At 42.2% G+C, this 19,164-nt stretch overlaps 1 protein-coding gene across 1 annotated transcript in view; it reads right to left on the bottom strand.

Annotated features, from left to right (window-relative positions):
- MTHFD1 (methylenetetrahydrofolate dehydrogenase, cyclohydrolase and formyltetrahydrofolate synthetase 1) overlaps positions 1–19,164 on the bottom strand; it is a 62,216-nt gene that overhangs the window by 18,002 nt on the left and 25,050 nt on the right. Inside the window, exons 7-16 of the mRNA XM_044773734.2 lie at positions 14,233–14,369; positions 13,243–13,354; positions 8,841–8,968; positions 8,259–8,356; positions 7,593–7,766; positions 6,626–6,762; positions 5,099–5,145; positions 4,084–4,191; positions 3,870–3,944; positions 1,198–1,300 (exon numbers count right to left, since the gene is read on the bottom strand). Coding sequence (XP_044629669.1) covers positions 1,198–1,300; positions 3,870–3,944; positions 4,084–4,191; positions 5,099–5,145; positions 6,626–6,762; positions 7,593–7,766; positions 8,259–8,356; positions 8,841–8,968; positions 13,243–13,354; positions 14,233–14,369 — 1,119 coding nt within the window. The remainder of the gene's footprint in view (positions 1–1,197; positions 1,301–3,869; positions 3,945–4,083; positions 4,192–5,098; positions 5,146–6,625; positions 6,763–7,592; positions 7,767–8,258; positions 8,357–8,840; positions 8,969–13,242; positions 13,355–14,232; positions 14,370–19,164) is intronic.

Genomic DNA, 19,164 nt, shown 5'->3' with positions numbered 1-19,164 from the left:
AATCGGTCAAAGAGGAAGGGTGTTTTTAAGGCACTTGATAACATGCCAAATTATTTTCCATAAAGACTAATAATTTAAACACCAAAAGCAGTGTCTTATACAGCACCCAGAGACACAGACACCCAGACACAGACATGCACCCCCCTCACTTGGTAAGAGGACATAATGTGTTGTTGGAGCCTATCCTTATTTTTCAAAAAATATACTGTCAAGTTCCCTGTATCTAACTTCTCTGTATAAAATAGCCAGTCAATAGGTATGATCTATGCTTTTCCTTGTCTGCTTCTACTTTCTTGGAAAGCATGAATTAGACATAAAATAAAGGAAAAGTGAATGAGATGTTACATTTTTAAGATGGATCTTTAGGTTATTCCTCATCAAACATTATACCATCTGTATAAAAATACTGAAGCAATGGAAGAGAAATATCAGTGTGGTTTTACACATTAAGAGAGTCATCTTAAAATGCCATTAGCTACCAACAGTTACTAAGCCAACGAAAATCACAAAAACAGTCAATAAATTTGCCATTAGCTGCATTCCGCACAACTGGATAAAAATTCCTTCTCTGCAGTGATACGGGATAGATGGATGCACCGTTGGTACAGAATAAAACTCTAAGCCGTGACAGCTGTCCATGGAGAAAAGCAGCACATGGCAGTGAAACCAGGCAACTCACTCACTGAATTGCCAAGTGTTTGAACCCTGAAGGCTACCTACTTTGTTACAAGAGAATTTAATAAAATGAGGCAAAATGAGTAGGCAAGCTAGAGAACTACAAGAAAAATCAAGTCGTTTATGCCAGACAAGAGTTCTGAGAATAAAGGGCAACGTGATTCAAGAAGTGATTAAACATAATTTCTCTACTTTATGACACTAAGACTTTTTGCATAAAATGAAACTTGCAAAATGTTATTTTTGGTTTATGCATGAACTTCCTTAAAACCACCCTCACTCCAATCAACACTGAATAGCTAACCAAATGTCCAACTACCCCAACAAAAGGAGGTTTGATTACAGCTAATAAAGCTACTGATGGAGGTGACCAGAAAAACGAGTAAGTCACCACCTCAGTCAAGCTTTAAGCATGAAAACACAGACACTCAAGCTTCTGCACCTCACATCTGAACAACGCTCATGGAGGGAATGGGGTTTGCAGTATACCCACGGCAAATGGGGTGCATCCCACTCTGGTACCTCTTTGCCAAGTTATCGTTTCTGGATCAATATCCAATCTTGCAAATCTGTTTATCTCTTCATCTGTCAGTGTGGTGGGGTCAGTCTTTTCAATGCCTAGTTTCTGAAGAGGCAGGAAAATTAAAACATAAAATAAGACAAAACAAACAGACGCATAATAAAGGAAAAAAAAATTAATCTCTATCTCCAGACAGGGTCCCCTCTAGGAAATAGAAACCATGTTAAATTCAGAGGGAGAACTAGGAGCCCTTTGGCTAAACCTTTTTTTCCCTACTCCCACATGTACAAAGGTGGTACAACATGCTTGTCCCTGTAACTGAGCACCGGAGCATGCCCTAAATCTAGCCCTAAAGACGCTGAGTGACCAAGAAGCGCAGTACTAACTCAGCAAGCCCAAACATGGTGAAAGGAAAAAGCAATGGGTGAAGCTTTTTCAATCAGACAACGGGGAACCCCAATTCAAATGAAGTACCTGAAGGGCAAAATTAACTATCAATCAATAACAATCAACGTAAATCACTTTCACATGCTTTTCAGGTAGCACTGTACTTTCACCCCCTCCTTACTGGTCCAAAAGGCACAAAAAGTGTGCCTTTTCCTTCTTACAGCACTTGGAAATTTTAGTTATTTACAACGTGTACCCGAGTCACATCCCGAAATGGAAAATGCATACAAAATGTTTCTCCTTTCTTCTAACTCCTGGTAGATCCGAGTGGGGGGCTCCAGCAAGCCCTCTCTTCCCACAGTTCCTTTCCTGTGCTAAGGGGCCTTGGTTTTAAAACCTCAGAGGTCTTTTCAGAGCAGGCGCTCACTGGCCTGTCAAAGAGCCTCACAAGCCCACAACATGACAGTTTACAGAAGGCAGCAAACCCCTCAGTTGCTGGAATGAGAACCTGCTGTTGACAGCCCCTTCTCGGTGGAGCACCCAGGGGGCAGACTGCGACAACACTGAGCAACAGAGGACGCCCGGGGACCCAGGGAACAGAAGACCAAGCATCTAGTCCCAACCTGGCCGGGGAAGGGTGGCCTTGGACAAGTTCCTTGATTTTAAATCCCAGAGCTTTTTTAAAGGATCATTTAAACCCCTAGTCCAGCCCTTGCCGACATCTGCAGAAAGTTCCATCAGCAGAGGTAGGGCTAGAAGTTGTCTGCTCTTTCCATGGTACTTTCATGCCTGGCAGAACAGAACTCATTTATAAAACAGGGCAATAGTTGACTCACCTTATGCTTATGATTGGTGGGGGGAGTGAAAACAAAATAAGCTAAGGAATATCAAACTGTAGAAAAGTCACTCTTCCTCAAGTTCAGGAAAAAATGCATATATATAAATCCTGACAGAATTGTAAAACAAGTAAACAAATGCAAACAGTTAATGCATCTGGGTAAAGGGGAGCTATTCTCACAGCATCAAAATACAAAGTTGCAAAAAATTAAAAATAAACTGAGTATAACTATTACTGATAATAAGCAGCATATACCATTTACTGAATGTGCACACGTGCCAGGCTGTCTGAAGAATACATATATACAATTTCTTTCCTGTGTAAAAGTAACATAGGAATATATTTTTGCATTTTAGTTTTAAAACTCTCTTGTGCTATCCCTTTATAGTCACATCCTCCCTCGCCCCCTAATCCCTGGCACTCATTGATCTGTTCTCCATCACTAGAGCTTTGCCTTTTTGAGAAAGTCACAGAAATGGAAACATACAGTATGCAACCTTTTGACACTGGCTTCTTCCCCCCAACATAATGCCTTGAAGACTCATCCAGGTTGTTGTGTTTATCAAGAGTTCATTTCTTTTTACTGCATGGCTGTACCGGTTTGGTTATCCATTCATCCACTACAGGACATTTGGGTTGTTTCTAGATTTTGGAGATTATTAACGGAGCTGCCAAAAACATTCACGTTTTTGTATGAACACAAGTTTGCATTTCTCTTGGGTAATTACCTAGGAGTGGGCTTTCTGGGTCATACGGTACAGAGCATGTTTAATGACTATGTATTTGTTATAGAAATGCAAGTAAAATATAGAAGTAACCACTCTTGCTTAAGGTCCCAATGCTGAAAAAGCCAAGATTCAAACTCTAAAAGCTGCTATGCTGCCATGATGGCATCCTGATTCCCATCCACGCTGTACAGGAAATGTCACTCTTCTTCTAAGCTGAGGGCAGGCCATCAGTGCTCTATTTATTTCAAGACTAACCACTTATAATTTATAGATAAACAAGAAATAACATCTACCACTAATCTTTGCTATGTATATCATGACCTTGTGACTATGGTTATGGATGTAACTTGATCCAAAATAAGCTACTCTATGGAGATTTTTACCTCCTTATCAGTCACTCAATTTCACACAATATCAAAAATGAAGAAGGAAGGGGCCAGCCTGGTGGCGGAGTGGTTAAGTTTGCACATTCCGCTTCGGCGGCCCGGGGTTCACCAGTTCAGATCTCGGGTGCTGACCTACGCACTGCTTGTCAAGCCATGCTGTGGCAGGCGTCCCACATATAAAGTAGAGGAAGATGGGCAAAGATGTTAGCTCAGGGCCAGTCTTCCTCAGCAAAAAGAGGAGGATTGGCAGGGAATGTTAGCTCAGGGCTAATCTTCAAAAAAAAAAAAAAAAAATTTTAAAAACAAAAAAATGAAGAAGGAAGAAGAAAGCTTACCTGTAACCTTCGGATTTGGATATCAGAGAACTTTTTCACTCCATTTACTGATGGTACCAAACGATTAAAGAGAGCCTTAAAAAAAGAGGAAAAGGGCTTTTAAATGAGCAGAACCCCACTGCCTTGCTATCTGCATCATCAGCACCCAAGGGACCAACATTAATTCAGGTGCTTCAACCCTTTCAAAAGTGCCCATAGTGCCACAGCAGCCTACCTTGTCTGTCTGGGTCAGTTCGTGGAACATCCGGGCATCGATGGCTGCGGCAACAAGGTTATTAGCTGCAGTGATGGCATGGATGTCACCAGTGAGGTGGAGATTAAACTACAAAAGAGCAGAAGCCACATTAGTCTTCCAACTTCTCTGCAAATTTCCAACATTCATTCTATTGCAACCAAATCATCCCTATGGTAAAGCCAATGGAAAACTTAACGGCAGCACAGCTAGTGGACGAACACCCAAGATAGGGCACTCTTGCAAACATCAATTCCTGACTGTCTTCAGAAGAAATGTGCTTTCCCCAAGTGACATGCTCAGTAACCACAAGTGCCACACCACTGGGATCAACAGCAACACCGGATTGCTGAGGACACACTCATGTCCTTTAAACAGTCAGCAAGAAGACTACACTGGAGCAGCCCAACTCTACGCCTATACATTGTTCCCATTTCTGTAGTTACTACCCTGAATTCACTTAGTGTTGGTGCTTCCCAATCTCATGCTTCATTTGATCACCTGCTTAAGGTTATTATTCCCCCTGAAAACCAGACTTTTAAGTCCTTGTCATGTCAAAAAACTAAGCTGTCTTATAAGTCTGCAAATTAAGATGTTTTTCCTGTAAGTGTTGCTTCTGCTGAGAAACAAGTCATTTGTCCACTAACAGCTCTACAATAAAGATTAATCTCTAGAAGGAAAAAGTATAACAAGGAGTCTGATTCAACCAAATCCTGAGCCAGCCCTGATGACCTTAGTGGTTAAAGTTCAGTGCACTCTGCTTCGGCGGCCCAAGTTCTGTTCCCGGGCAAGGAACCACACCATTCATTTGTCAGTATCCATCCCATGGCAGTGGCACACAAAGAAGAACTAGAAGGACCTACAGCTAGAATATACAACTATGTACCAGGGCTTTGGGGAGGAAAATAAAGAGAGGAAGATTGGCAACAGATGATAGCTCAGGGCAAATCTTTCCCAGCAAAAAAACCCAAAAAACCCAAATCCCAGAATACTTTACCTCTTCCATTGGAATGACCTGTGAGTAGCCACCTCCTGCAGCGCCACCTGGAGGATAGGTCAAGGGTGAGGACTCATGTTAAGCCTGCTTCTCCATAATGTGGAAATCAAATAAAAGCAAAGAGGTTTTTGTAACTGGTACACATATTATTTATTTACTTTTTACAACCATTTGGACAGATTTGATCAAGTGTTTTCTAATTTTATTAAGCTAAAATATCTGATCTTGTTCATGCTGAATAGTCTCTCAGTTGAAATCTGAGTCTAAATGACAAAATCATGAACATGTACATCCCTACTCATTATCTTTAGAAAGAGCTTTCCCATGATTCCTAACATTTGTTAAAAGACCCAGCCTACGGTTACATAAAGGCAAATCTGTTCAATTTCCTACTCTCATAAACATTACTCTGGCATTTTAAAAAGGGAATATTTAAAATACACCAAACTCAGAGACTGCAATTCTTCCTAAATAGGACACATATGTTATAAAACAGCTTAACTGCTAGATTTTTGCTGCCTGTTTGGATTATTAATGAAAGGTCAGTCAAAAATGTCCAGGTTATCAGTGAGATAAATGTCAATCTAAGGTACAGATTTTGTGTTTTTTTGTGAGGCAGAGACCACACAATGAAAATGGGGCAATTCATAACAAAAGGAAAAGAATATTGGGGTCAATAAGCAGAACAAGAGAAAGGCTCATTCTGGAGTTGAAAGGAGGCTGATAAGCTCAAAAGCAGAACTAGGTCAGCACATCTATAAAATACATCAACACAACAGGCAGACGGGCCAAGGCGGACCCTATCTCACACTGCAGTCATCGTGAGAACAAGCAGAGTATGTGATACTCATCACCAGGCAAATGAGAAAGCTACCTCTAAGAACTTATTACAATTAACAAAAATAATTTTAATTAAAAGAGCATGTTTGCAGTACTGCAGCTGTCAAAAACTGAAGGTGAAGTATGATTACTAAAGGTTATGTTTTCATCCAATCAGAAGAAACACTCTTGTTGATGGTATCGTTTCAGGTCTACTCCGGTACCCAACAACAGCACCTTTGACCAAGTTATCTCTGAAGTCCCAGTGTGGCTATTGTAAAATGGTGATAATACTACGTTATATTAGAACATAAAATAATACACACAAACTGCTTAGCACAAAACCACGCACAAAGCACATACTCAGTAACGGTAGTCTTTTCTTATTCCATATGGGTGGGACATCTGTAGGGCTTCTCCTTGTCTCCCAGAAGCCAGCATGGTGATCAGTGGCCATGACTACCTTTACTGTTACTGTGACAGTTGACTATTAGTCATATAAAGCACCCCTGCCTACAGATTACTCACCCAGGGAAGCTCTGTGCAGTCTCAAATAGTGACAGCAGGGGTTGGGGTAATGCGATGAAAGCCTTTCCCAAAAGCACCATGATTCGGGGTGAGGAGGACATTCCTGGTGTCTAAGCCCTTAAGGGTCGAGCGGGCCAGGGAGGACCGAAGGAGAGGCAGCCAAGGTCTAGCCCCCCATACCTTTTATTCCAAAGGTGGGGCCCTGAGAAGGCTGCCGCACACACGCAAAGACGTTCTGATGAAGGTGGGCGCCAAGGGCTTGCACCAGCCCGATTGTGGTTGTGCTTTTCCCTTCTCCCAGGGGCGTTGGAGTTATTCTTCAAGATGAAAGCAAAAGAGGAAAATTAAGTTTATGTGAATCACTAAGCCAGACCTAACAGACCACAGAGAATGACTCTTAATTTGAATAGTAAGACAAAAGAACTGAAGAAATCTCTTCCAAGAGTCTTAGTTATAATTTCCCCTAATTTTAAATTACTTTTTTTGGTGAGGAAGACTGGCCCTGAGCTAACATATCTGTGTCAATCTTCCTCTATTTTGTATGTGGTATGCCTGCCACAGCACAGCTTGATGAATGCTATGTGGGTTCACCCGGGATCCAAACCTGCAAACCCTGGGCCGCCGCAGTGGAGTGCGCAAACTTAACCACTACGCCACCAGGCCGGCCCCCCCCCCCCGCACAATTTTGAATTAAAAAAAGACTACTGCATGTTAGCTGTTCTCACTGTAAGGGACAAACATACTTTGGAGAGACACTGCTATAATGTAATTTCTCAATTTAGTCTCAAAAACTAGCTTTTATATGTAACTTAATGAGCAATAAAAATTAATGCTCCATACATCTACTGAATTGATGAATTGGGGGTTAAAAAAAAGGTGATTCCATCTGAAGGCTAGGTTTTAAGACCTAACTCTTCGCCCTACTGGATGGATAACCTTGACAAATTTTCTCATCTCTGAAGGGTGGTAATCTACTCTTACCTCACAGGGTTGCCGTAAGAAACAAATGACACAAAATACATGTGAAAAATGCTAAAACAAAATTAAAGGAACCTCCACATATATATGTTAAGTGCAAATGCAACCCCTGGGAATAATAATCAGGATTAATATTAAGAATCAACTGGCAAATGAATAAAAACCATACCCAGTCACCACCACATATTTTCCATCAGGCTGGTGCTTCAGGCGTTCCAGTGTAGACAGCAGAATTTTGGCCTTTGTTTCACCGTACAATTCCACCTCTTCAGACAGCAGACCAATTTCTCGAGCCAGGTTACCAATGGGCTTTGGCTTGCAAGATCGTGATACTTGAATGTCACTTAAAAGAAATACAGAAAATATATATCAATCTTTATTCACTGGGATTAATTAATCCCATCCCAGTAATGACCCAACCCAACCACTGATGGTGCTTTCAGAGAGGGCATACACGTAGTTATGGTATCCATCAGCTAAAAAGTGATGATCCATAGTTTTAGACTAGTAAAAATTTTTTTTAAAGGACTCTAAACCTATTAGGGTTTTTTTCCCTAAGATTGGCCCTGAGCTAACATCTGTTGCCAATCTTCCTCTTTTTTTATTTTTCTTCTTCTTCTTCCCAAAGGCCCCCAGCACATATTTATATATTCTAGTTGTAGGTCCTTCTGGTTGTGTTCTGTGGGACGTCACCTCGTCGTGGCCTGATGAGCAGTGCCATGTCCGTGCCCAGGATCCAAACCAGGAAAACCCTGGGCTGCCAAAGTGGAGCTCACAAGCTTAACCACTCGGCCATGGGGCCGGACCCCCTAAACTAGTAAAATTTTATTTTTACCTCGGAACAGGCGTCTTGAGGTCAAGGTTGTTATACGCAATCATCCACTTTCCTGGCTTAAATTTCTCCAGGAAACGCTTTGCGCTCTCTACTGTGCTCTAAACAAAATGTCATAAATGGAACTTAGAAGAGATAACTGTTTTACCCCCCACATCAATTCCAAATCCTGGGTCATTCCTGTTCACAAACAGCTTCTTGATCCACCTATTAACACGCTTCAATTCTAAGCCAGAGTCTACAGGGACCTAAAATGCCCTTGGCTCCTTGCCTCTCTTCACATCAGTTGGTGTGTGTTAAGACGGGCAAGCAAGCCAAAATACACCTAGCAAAGTCAGTGTGTTTGCACTTTCCTTTTTCTGGAGTTACACTCCAAAGTAAGTTAAACTGTGCCATCTCTACTTTACTCTACAAATATGACTGGTTCTATTTCTCTGTTCTTCCATTCCTTTCTCTCTGCAACAGATTCACATCCTTACTTAGCTTCTGAGTAGGTTTTATGACATTTCTACTTGGGGAGAAAGGCTGTAACTTGAATTCTATCAGTTTCTTAGAACTATTACAGGAACTTTTGTTCATACACACCTGCATCAGCATTGCCACCGTCATGGGCCCAACACCCCCAGGAACAGGAGTGATGAAGCCCGCCCTCTCTTTGGCCTCGCTGTATGCCACATCACCCACAACTTTTCTCCCATTTGGTTTTGTGTCATCTGGTCAAGGGGGAAAAAAATCAAAGTCTCAGAATTGCAATCCTGGTGTTTATTTCTAAGTTAACTGCTCAATTATGACAGCTTGTTCCAAAAACTAAGTCAAGTTCAGAGTGTGTAGTCCCCTCTGGCTCCAGTGCCCACTTTACTTAAAAGCTACAGGATGACAGGTGTTTGCTATTTCCTAGGGAGAAACCTATTTTACCTGCAAAAATTCACAAGATGTTTGAGTGGTTTTTCAGAACCAGGAGAATCCTTTCGTTGTCTGTCAGGTGGCAAATAAAATACCAACTGTTTTTTAATTCTTAAAGCCAACTACCCAGCATATAATGAGCACCTTTTAAAATGACAATTTGCCAAGGCCTACAAAGGAATTTTTTGGGTGCACAAAGCTCCAACTATGTCACAGCTGCCAGATACCGTTTCTACAGCAACTGTCAGCATTCTGTAAGCTCCACGCGTGAGCTGGAGGAACAATTCAACATCCAATTCCAAAGACGAGCAGCTACTTAAATGTATGCAAAAGGCAGAGAATAGAATTACGCTTCCCTTAAAGGAAACAAGAACAAATACAAATCTTACCAGCAAAGAATAGCTATTGGAGAGAACAAAGCCCAATGATGCATCACTGCTCACTCACACAAGGTGCTTCCTACACTCGGTGGCGGTGCACTCTCAGGAGGGGGTGGGGTCAGCCAGACCCGGCAGCTCTAAGGCTCCCGAGGCAGCATCTGGTGGGATCTTAGCCATTTCACTACTTCTCTTTGAAGTAGTTTCAGAGAGGGCATACACGTAGTCATGGTATCCATCAGCCAAAAAGTGATAATCCACAAAGTTTTAGACTGGTAAAATTTTTTTTAAAGGACTCTAAACCTATCAGGTTCTTTTCCCCTAAGATTGGCCCTGAGCTGACATCTGTCTCTGTCACCAATCTTCCTCTTTTTATTTTTCTTCTTCTCCCCAAAGCTCCCCAAGTACATAGTTGTATATTCTAGTTGTGCCATGTGGGACGCCGCCTCAGCATGGCTTGATGAGCAGTGCTAGGTCTGTGCCCAGGATCTGAACTGGTGAAACCCTGGGCTTGTCACAACCGAGAGACAGGAAGCTTCAGGGTCAGCCAAAATGCCAGAATTAAGAGACGTGGGCTCTAGGATAAGCTCTTCTGCTAACTGCTAGTCCTCAGCCCCTGTGTGCTCCTTACTGATCAGAAGCCCAAAGATGCAAAGAAGGATTAGCACTGCCCACGTCACAAGCTTGCTGAGAATCAAGTGAGAAATTGTGCACGTTCTTGAAATTGAAAAGCAATCTCCAAACATAAGGGTTTCTCTTCCCTTCCTAGATACATGAGATATTTTCTATATGCACACAACTGGTGAACACAACTCCTTGGGATATTTCAGATTTCTAGATGATTATAAAGCAGCAAGCTACGGCAGAACATTTCCTCTCACAACCACTAAAAGCGTTTCAAAATGCCAAGAAATACAGTTAAGCATTTGCCCTGTGCACAGGTTTCAAGAGTCCAACACTGAAGTCAGTTTCAACTATTTTCAAATACCCCGCCCCTCTTTCTATTTGTTAATGGTAACCACTTTTGCCCTATGTTTCTCCATATATAGGAGATATATTAATTCCTGGACAACTAAATGCTGCAGTGGATGAGCTGTTTTGCTCCTTAACCAAACACTATCAGGTTGATCCGAGTGCCCGCTGATGCACAGTGTTTCATGGAAAGTACGATGCGGTCAGTGGAAAAAGTGACCATTTCTCAGTCTAAGCGTATGGCTTCAGTAACCAACAAAGGTTCTGGTTATCTATCTCAGCCCTAGAATATCTCTTTCACTGGGAATTATATGTACAAAATTCAGCTTACAATCCAGCTGAGCCTTGACTCCTTCGCATTTAATGTGGGGATGCCGAAGAAGAGAGTCCAGTATGGAAGTCACTACGCTGGATAGGTTGAGACTGGATTGGGTCACAGTGGGGAATCTGTTCCCTCTTTTTATAAATCTTGCAAATAAAACACTTACCACTAATCCAGCCCTTCTCAAATTATCTTTAGTAAGCCCAGTGGGAAGAATACTTTTATGTGTTTCTCTGGCCAATAGTTTCTGCTCTGCAATTGAATCTTAAAAAATATTCCCTTTTTGGAAAAAAAAAGAGTATATACCTTAATTCATTCTTAATTTGGCAAGTGATTTATGATGTTATCTCTGACAGGACCATGCAAATGACTTACATAAGCAAAATACGAATCAACAAATGGCCCAGTTGTAGAACACGGGGCTTCAAAAATGAACACTGCAAAGAACAGTCTTTAGGACCTCCAGCCCACCCACTGGTCTGTAACTCAGCAATTCTGCTGTGCTTGCAGAACAATAAAATCCAGCCTCACAGATACTTATTCAACTGTGTACCCAGGATCAGTAAAAACAGGTGACCAGGAGGGAAGGTACTGCTTTGATCTTATCCACATTTTACCATCTACGTGAGGAATACACGTGAACAGGGGATGGTAAGTTTCATGTTTAAGTCAACCTTTCATACCTATCAGCAAGACTCCAGATCCCCACCCAGGTGTTTCTTCTGTCTCTCAAATCTAATCGAAAAAAATGCCCAAAGCAGAAATATGATAGAGAAGATGCAAGGTTTTAAACAGACTGAGCTTGAATGTCACATTGCAAGTACTCAAAGTGAGGAGTTGTAGGAGAGCAATTTCTTTATCACTCATTAGATAATTACACTACAAGACAATGAGTGATCAATTATGAGCTACTGTCTTAAAAGCATGGTAGGGAGAGTGGGAGGGAGGTTAAAAACAGTGAAGGCTTGACAGTGACTAATGTTCCTGGCAGCTTTGTGTCTGTATTTCAAACTTGAGATGGAAAAAGAGAAAGAATACTCTTGCTATAACTCCCGTCAACAGATATGAGTTAGAAGCTGTCAGAAGGCATAAAGCTGGACCTGGCACCACACAGACCACTGCCCTGAGGAGCTGACTATCTAATGGAGGAGAGCACAGGACATCAAGTCCTACGAGAGGGGAGGAGGGAAAGAAGGATTTTCAAAAGAAGGAGAGATCACCCCTTGCTGCAGGGGAATCAGACAAGGATTGGAAGGAAGCACGGCCATCTCAGAGGGCAGGTGGGGAGGAAGTGGTTGAAAGTGAGGCTCACGGCTGAGCTTTACTCAGTTGTGTAGCCCAAGGCCTGGGGGCGGGACTGCCTGTGCACAGAAACAGCCATTCGATTAAAGATTGTTCCTTTCTTGAATCTACGAGGTATATACCCAAGTAGTCACTTTATTGTCCTTTCAAATTTTACGTCTGGAAACTTCATGATGAAAGAACACCCTGCTGCACTAGAGATACAGCCACATAGCTGCAAAGGACAAAAAGACAGGTGCGGGGGGGCACTCGGTCTATCTTACAACTGTTTAAGACAGGCATTAACAAGCGTGTGTGAGAAAAATGGCCGCTGAAACCATGGGGGTGGCTAAAACCAGTATGCAGCTAAGGAGTCTGACAAGTGATGTGGGAGGAAAGGGCTTATGGTCCACGTCAAGACCGTGCATATGGCAGGAGCACACAGATGGATGAGAGGGAGTCAGCTGGCGGTGGGAGACCAGGGAGAAAGTCACAGCAGTGCATCCAGCTGAGAGGGTGACACTCAGTAGTGACACAGAACAGAGAAGACAGGAAAAAAATTCCTAACACTTAAAAACGGATCCGTATATGGAATGATTGGGAGGGAAACTAAAAGATTTCAGACTCGTGAGAAGGAAGAATGGTGATGTCATTAACCAAACAGGGGAGCGAGGAGTAAGTTAGGGCTGAGGATGCCAAGTACAGTTATGGACATAACTATAAGGCTGGCTTTATCCTCTCTGCCTAGAGACGGCCCAGGTCAAATGCCTTCTACGTAAAGCCCTCCTAGAGGACTCTTGGCAGACTGAATCCCTCTCCTGGAGTCTCACAGCACTCTGCAAAGATTACCCTGTCTTTTAAATCCATCCATCCTGGACGTTGTCATCTCCCAAACCACAAAGCCCAATGGCTGAAACCACGGGCTCTGCCATCAGGCAAACCTGCTAGCCAGGGACAACTCTGCCATCTACTAAATGTGCACCCGTGGGCAGGCCAATCGCTCTGAGCCCTGGCACTTCAAGCCTAAAAAAACAGGACAAGGGTTCTCACTTAGGCTTCATACGATGACCCGGACATCCTCCTTTGCCCAGCCCTCCAGCAGAAACCACCTTCCCCCTCCAGTAACACTCACCTGGGATGTAATTGATCCCACAGTCGATGACTACTGCCCCAGGTTTGATCCACTCCCCTTTCACCATTTCAGGCTGACCAGCTGCAACCACGAGGATGTCACCTTTATTTACCTAGGGAAAGAGGGTTCTGACTTCAGGAATTAAACAGTGAAACATAAAAAAATCCAGAAGTGGAAAAAGACATCCCTAAACTTTGTATGAACTTCCTCATTGCCATCAGCTATACTATGCAGGCCACACACCGTCTCTGACAGCTCCCCATACGCCATGCTTATTCCTACACACACCACGAAGCTCCCCTTTCACTCAGTAGTTCATTGAACGGGGAACTTGATGAGAACCTGCAAGGCAGGGAAGAGCACAGACTGGGAGCCAGAGGCCTAGGACGATGTCCCTGATTATATACTATCCAGAGACTATTCCCTGTCCTATGGAACATGGGGACCACCACCTTACGCACAGCATTGCTTGGGGAGGATTAAAAGAGAAGGTGCTGGGCCTTTCTCCTGCTCTCTCCCCACATCTAAGAGATTCAACAGGGATGTGTACATGTGAGAATTCTTGTGCTCACAAATCAGAGGCAGGGGTCAAGAACAACCTGCAACAGATGTCACAGGACCACTGTCCACACCCCCCTCTGGAGCACTTCCATCTCTGAGGCCACCACTTTTACAAATCTGGGATCTGGCTGCCAAGGGTCAATTCCAGCTCCTACGCTGCAAATCCCCATCTACGACGAGGTGGACTGGTGTATACAGAACAAAATCTGTATAAACTTGGGCAAGTTTTTAATTTGAATTTGTTTCCTCTTCTTGTAAAATGAAACAAGAATCAGAGAATTGTTATAGGGGTTAAATGAGATAATGAGGTAAAGTACATGGCAGTTTCTGACACTCAAATGTTACCTATTCCCATAATGTGAGAACACCCCACCGCACACCTGTCCACGCACACACACACGCACCCACAGAACATGTTCTACCCCCTACCTCCTCGTCTAGCTTGGCAGTCTTGGAGTGGCAGGTGGTCACTGTGGCATGGTTCCACAGAAGCAAGTCATGCATCGGGGCACCAACTATTTTGCTGCGCCCAACCACCACCGCATGCCTTCCAGCAATCTGCACCCCTGAAAGAAAAGCCAATGTGCATCGGAGAATTGGGGGAAGCTGCCTTCCTTCACATGCCGCCTAACTGGGAAAATTCAGAACAACTGCACAAAAAACAGGTTCTTAGCATCAAAAAGAAATCTTCCTAAAAACATTCCTTCTTTGGTAGTATATATTCTCAGCTCTAGGGTTTTAGCTACAAAGTGGCACTTGTACATGTGTCCTTCTTGCTGTGGGTTTTTAAGAGCAGCTTAAGCAAAGATCCATTCATTGACTCATAGGAGAGTGGGAAGAAAACCTACACTCAAATGAAAAAGAAACCCAGACATACAGCTAACCAGCCATATGGAAAAGACATCAGATTAAACACATGGGAAAAGCAGGTATAACAAATAGGGTGCATGAAACGGGGTGGAGGGAAACAAAGTAAATTAGATTAGTACCAGCAATTCTTTCCAACTTTTGTAAGTTTACTTATGCAGTTCCTCATCCAAATTTCTCTTCTGGCTTAGGGTCTGAGCCATAGGGTTATTTGCAGGGAAGTAATAAAGGGGAACTTTGCAGTAGAAAGCTTTCTTTTTGCTTCCTCAGCATACTCTCTGACACTATTCTAACGTCCTTTTCAGGACAGACATACTCTACTCACTAGAGACGGTTTGGGTGAGCACCCCATACTGGACAAGTGACAACACTTCATGCCCTGGACAATGAGATCAAATCCCGTGACTGTCAGGCACAAGGACAGAACAAGGCTAGAGCCAGCTGGGGCCACCCAGAAGAAACCAGAGATAAGGTCTTGAGGACTCTGCCTGGGCCCCTCTGCCCAGTCAAGCTGAAGGAGATTCATGCTTAAGGCAGTCGGTATTTAAATTCTGCTTCTTGCATGAGATTAATTTTATCCAAAAAAGATAAGCCTTGATATAATGCAAACATCATAAACATCTAGTGAAGTCCTCAGAGTCTGAAGTGTTTAAAAGGTAACTAACTAGACTTCTTTTAGGATTTAGCAAAGGACCTGAAGCTATATTAGGGCAAATGGTAGCTTCAGTATCAGTAAGTGGAGGTGGGAAGCCTACAGCTGCTGTGGCTCATAGGATTTGTTTTTTATCAAGTTGTAACTCACTATTTACTAAATATGCCGTAGAATATAAACTTAGTTGTAGGACTGAACAGTAATAGCTGTCCCCAGGCTTATAGCTTGACCTTTTCTAGCCAACCACAGAAAATTTTTTTACATTGGCCAATACTTTCCACTTGAAACTTCTGATCCACTTCCCTTAAACAGGGCATACTTCCTTGTAAAAAAATAACTTCTGTTGAGGATGACGTCAGCATCATGGTGGAGAAAGCTCACCTCTTCGACTCTCTCCTCTAAGATACAATGACAAGGACATTCATATACCAACAGAGGACATTCACACAACACAAAAGACGTGTGAGAGACCCACACAGCCATATGTCTGAAGATGGAGGTGCTGGAACCCCCAGAGGAAGTGGAAGGAAGTAAGGGGAATCCTCTCTTCCTCCCAAAAGGCAGCAACCCCGGGACTGCACAAAGCTCTAAGAGGAGAGGGGGGAGGGGCAGTCCTCTACAGGAACACCATCACTCTCCAATTTCCCTCACAGCTCGTAAGAAAGCCCCACACAGAGGTGAATAAGCCATAGCAGGGGTATCTTCATCAAGCTAGCATCCCAGGAGATCATACAGCGAGGGCGGAATGAGAACGCTCCTGGGATCATGCAGGGGAAAGAAAGTACCCCTCCCCCTGCCTGGCGCTCCAGCTCAGCCAGTTGGCCAGAGCACCACACAGACAGAAAAGCAGCCAGTGGCTAGAGCGAGTGAGCAGCGGATCACAGTGGGCTCAGAAAATACAGGTCTTGACCCCCACCCAGTGGCAACAGGTGGAAGCTGCGACTAGATACTATCACTATGCAGAGGCAGAAATCCACGCTATCAAGCAGTATGAAAGAATATATTAAATCTGCAGACCAGAAGGAAAATGATGAGTACCCAGAAATCAATCCTGAAGGCACAGAAACTTATAATCTAAACGACAGAGAATTCAAAATAGCTATCATAAAAGAACTCAACAAGTTACAAGAAAATACAGATAGACAGCTCAATGAAATCAGGAACTTCTTCACAAAAGAGATTGAAACTATAAGAAGACCCAAGCAGAAATGTTGGAGATGAAAAACACAATGGATGAGATAAAGAAAACTCTGGACTCCCTGAACAACAGGGCTGATATTATGGAGGGACAAATCAGCAATTTTTAGGATAGAAATACAGAAATGCTCAGATGGAGGAGGAGAGAGAACTAAGACAAAAGAGAAATGAAGAAATTCTCCAAGAAATATCTGACTCAATTAGGAAACGCAACCTAAGGATTATAGGTATTCCCGTCGCGAAGAGGAGAATGGAGTAGACAGCTTCTTCAGAGAAATAATAGCTGACAACTTCACAAACCTGAGGAAGGAGCTGGAAATACAAGTGAAATAGGCCAACAGATCTCCTAACTATTTCAATGTAAAAAGACCTTCTCCAAAGCATATTGTAGTAAAGCTGGCAAAAGTCAAAAACAAAAAAAAATATTAAGGGCAGAAAGGCAGAAGACAATAACTTACAAAGGAACCCCAATCTGGTTTCAGTGGCTTTATCAGCAGTAACCCCTTATAGGCTAGGAGAGAGTAGAATGATATATTCAAAATTCTGAAAGACAAAAACTTTCAGCCAAGAAAACTCTATCCAGGGGCCAGCTCCGTGGCCAAGTGGTTAAGTTTGCGTGCTCCACTTCAGTGGCCCAGGGATTCAGTGGTTTGGATCCTGGGTGCAGACATGGCACCACTCATCAGGCCACATTGAGGCAGCGTCCCACATGCCACAACTAGAAGGACCCACAACTAAAAATATACAACTATGTGCTGGGGGGATTTGGGGAAATAAGCAGGAAAAAAAAAGAAGAAAAAGAATACCCTATCCAGTGAAAATATCCTTCAGATATGATGGAGAAATAAAAACATTCCGAGGTAAACAAAAGCTAAGGGAGTTCATTGCCACAGGACCCCCCCCTTACAAGAAATCCTGAAGAAGCCCCTCACACCTCAAAAGAAAAAAGAAATGGATTACAAAGTCATGAGCAAGGAGATAAATAGGTAGGCAAAATCAGAAAATTGCAGCTCTCTATAAGAACAGATTAGCAAACAATTATAACATCAAAGTTAAATGGAAGGATAACACCTAAAATAAATATAATCTCATCATTTTAACCACAAACTCACAACACAAGATGGAATAAGATGTGACAAAAAATTACTTAGGAGAAAAGGAAAGGGATGGCATCACCTTAGTCTAAGGAAATGAGAGGATGAGAGGCTATCAGAAAATGAACTATCTCATCTACAAGATTTTTTTTTATACAAACCTAATGGTAACCACTAAACAAATAATTAGAACAGAGACACCAATAATAAATAAGGAGAAAATTAAGAAAACTATCATAGAAAACTACCTAACTGAACTGGTAGTCCAAAATACATAGGACAAGAAACAAAGGAAATGCAGAAGAACTGGAAAAGGAGCAATAAAATGGCAGCATTAAGCCCTCATATATCAATAATCACTCTAAATGTAAATGGATTGACTTCTCTAATCAAAAGACACAGAGTGGCTGGATGGATTAAAGAACAAGATCTAACAATGTGCTGCCTCCAGGAAACACATCTCAGCTCCAAAGACAAACACAGGCTCAGAGTGAAGGAATGGAAGGTGATACTCCAAGCCAATGGCAAACAAAAGAAACCAGATGTTGCCATACTTATATCAGACAAAGCAGATTTCAAGCTAAAAGAGGTAAAGAGAGACAAAGAGAGGTAGTATATAATGATAAAAGGGACACTCCAACCAAGAAGACATAACACATAAATATTTATGCATCCAATACAGGAGCACCAAAGTACATAAAGCAACTATTAATAAGCCTAAAAGGAGATAGTAACAACAACACAATAGTAGCAGGGGACCTCAACACCCCACTTACATCAATGGATAGATCATCCAGACAGAAAGTCAAGAAAGAAACAGTGGAATTAAACAAACCAATAGACCAGATGGACTTTATAGATATATATAGAACACTCCATCCAACAATAGCAGAATCCATATTCTTCTCAAGTACACATGGAACATTCTCAAGGATAGACCATATGCTGGGAAACAAGGCAAGCCTCAATAAATTTAGGAAGATCCATATCATATCAAGCATCTTCTCTGATGATAATGCTATGAAACTAGAAATCAACTACAAGAAAAAAGCTGGGAAAAAGACAAAGATGTGGAAGCTAAACAACATGCTACTGAACAACCAATGGATCATTGAAGAAATTAAAGGAGAAATAAAAAAATATCTGGAAACAAATGAAAATGAAAACATGCCATTCCAACTCATATGGATGCAACAAAAGCAGTCCAAAGAGGGAAATTCATACGCAGTACAAGCCCACTTTAACAAACAAGAGAAGTCTCAAATAAGCAATCTTAAACTACACCTAACAGAATTAGAAAAAGAATGAACAAAGCCCAAAGTCAGCACAAGAAGGAAAATAATAAAAACTAGAGCAGAAATAAATGAAATTGAAACAAAAAAAGACACTAGAAAGGATCAATGAAACTAAGAGCTGGTTCTTCGAGAAGATAAACAAAATTGACAAACACTTAGCCAGACTAAGGACAAAAACAGAGAAGGCTCAAATGAATAAAATTAGAAATGAAAGAGGAGAAATTACAATGGATGCCACAGAAATACAAGGATTATA

Source organism: Equus asinus, chromosome 7 (genome assembly GCF_041296235.1).
Source record: "Equus asinus isolate D_3611 breed Donkey chromosome 7, EquAss-T2T_v2, whole genome shotgun sequence".
NCBI lineage: Eukaryota > Metazoa > Chordata > Mammalia > Perissodactyla > Equidae > Equus > Equus asinus.
This window is presented reverse-complemented; position numbering and strand designations above follow the sequence as displayed.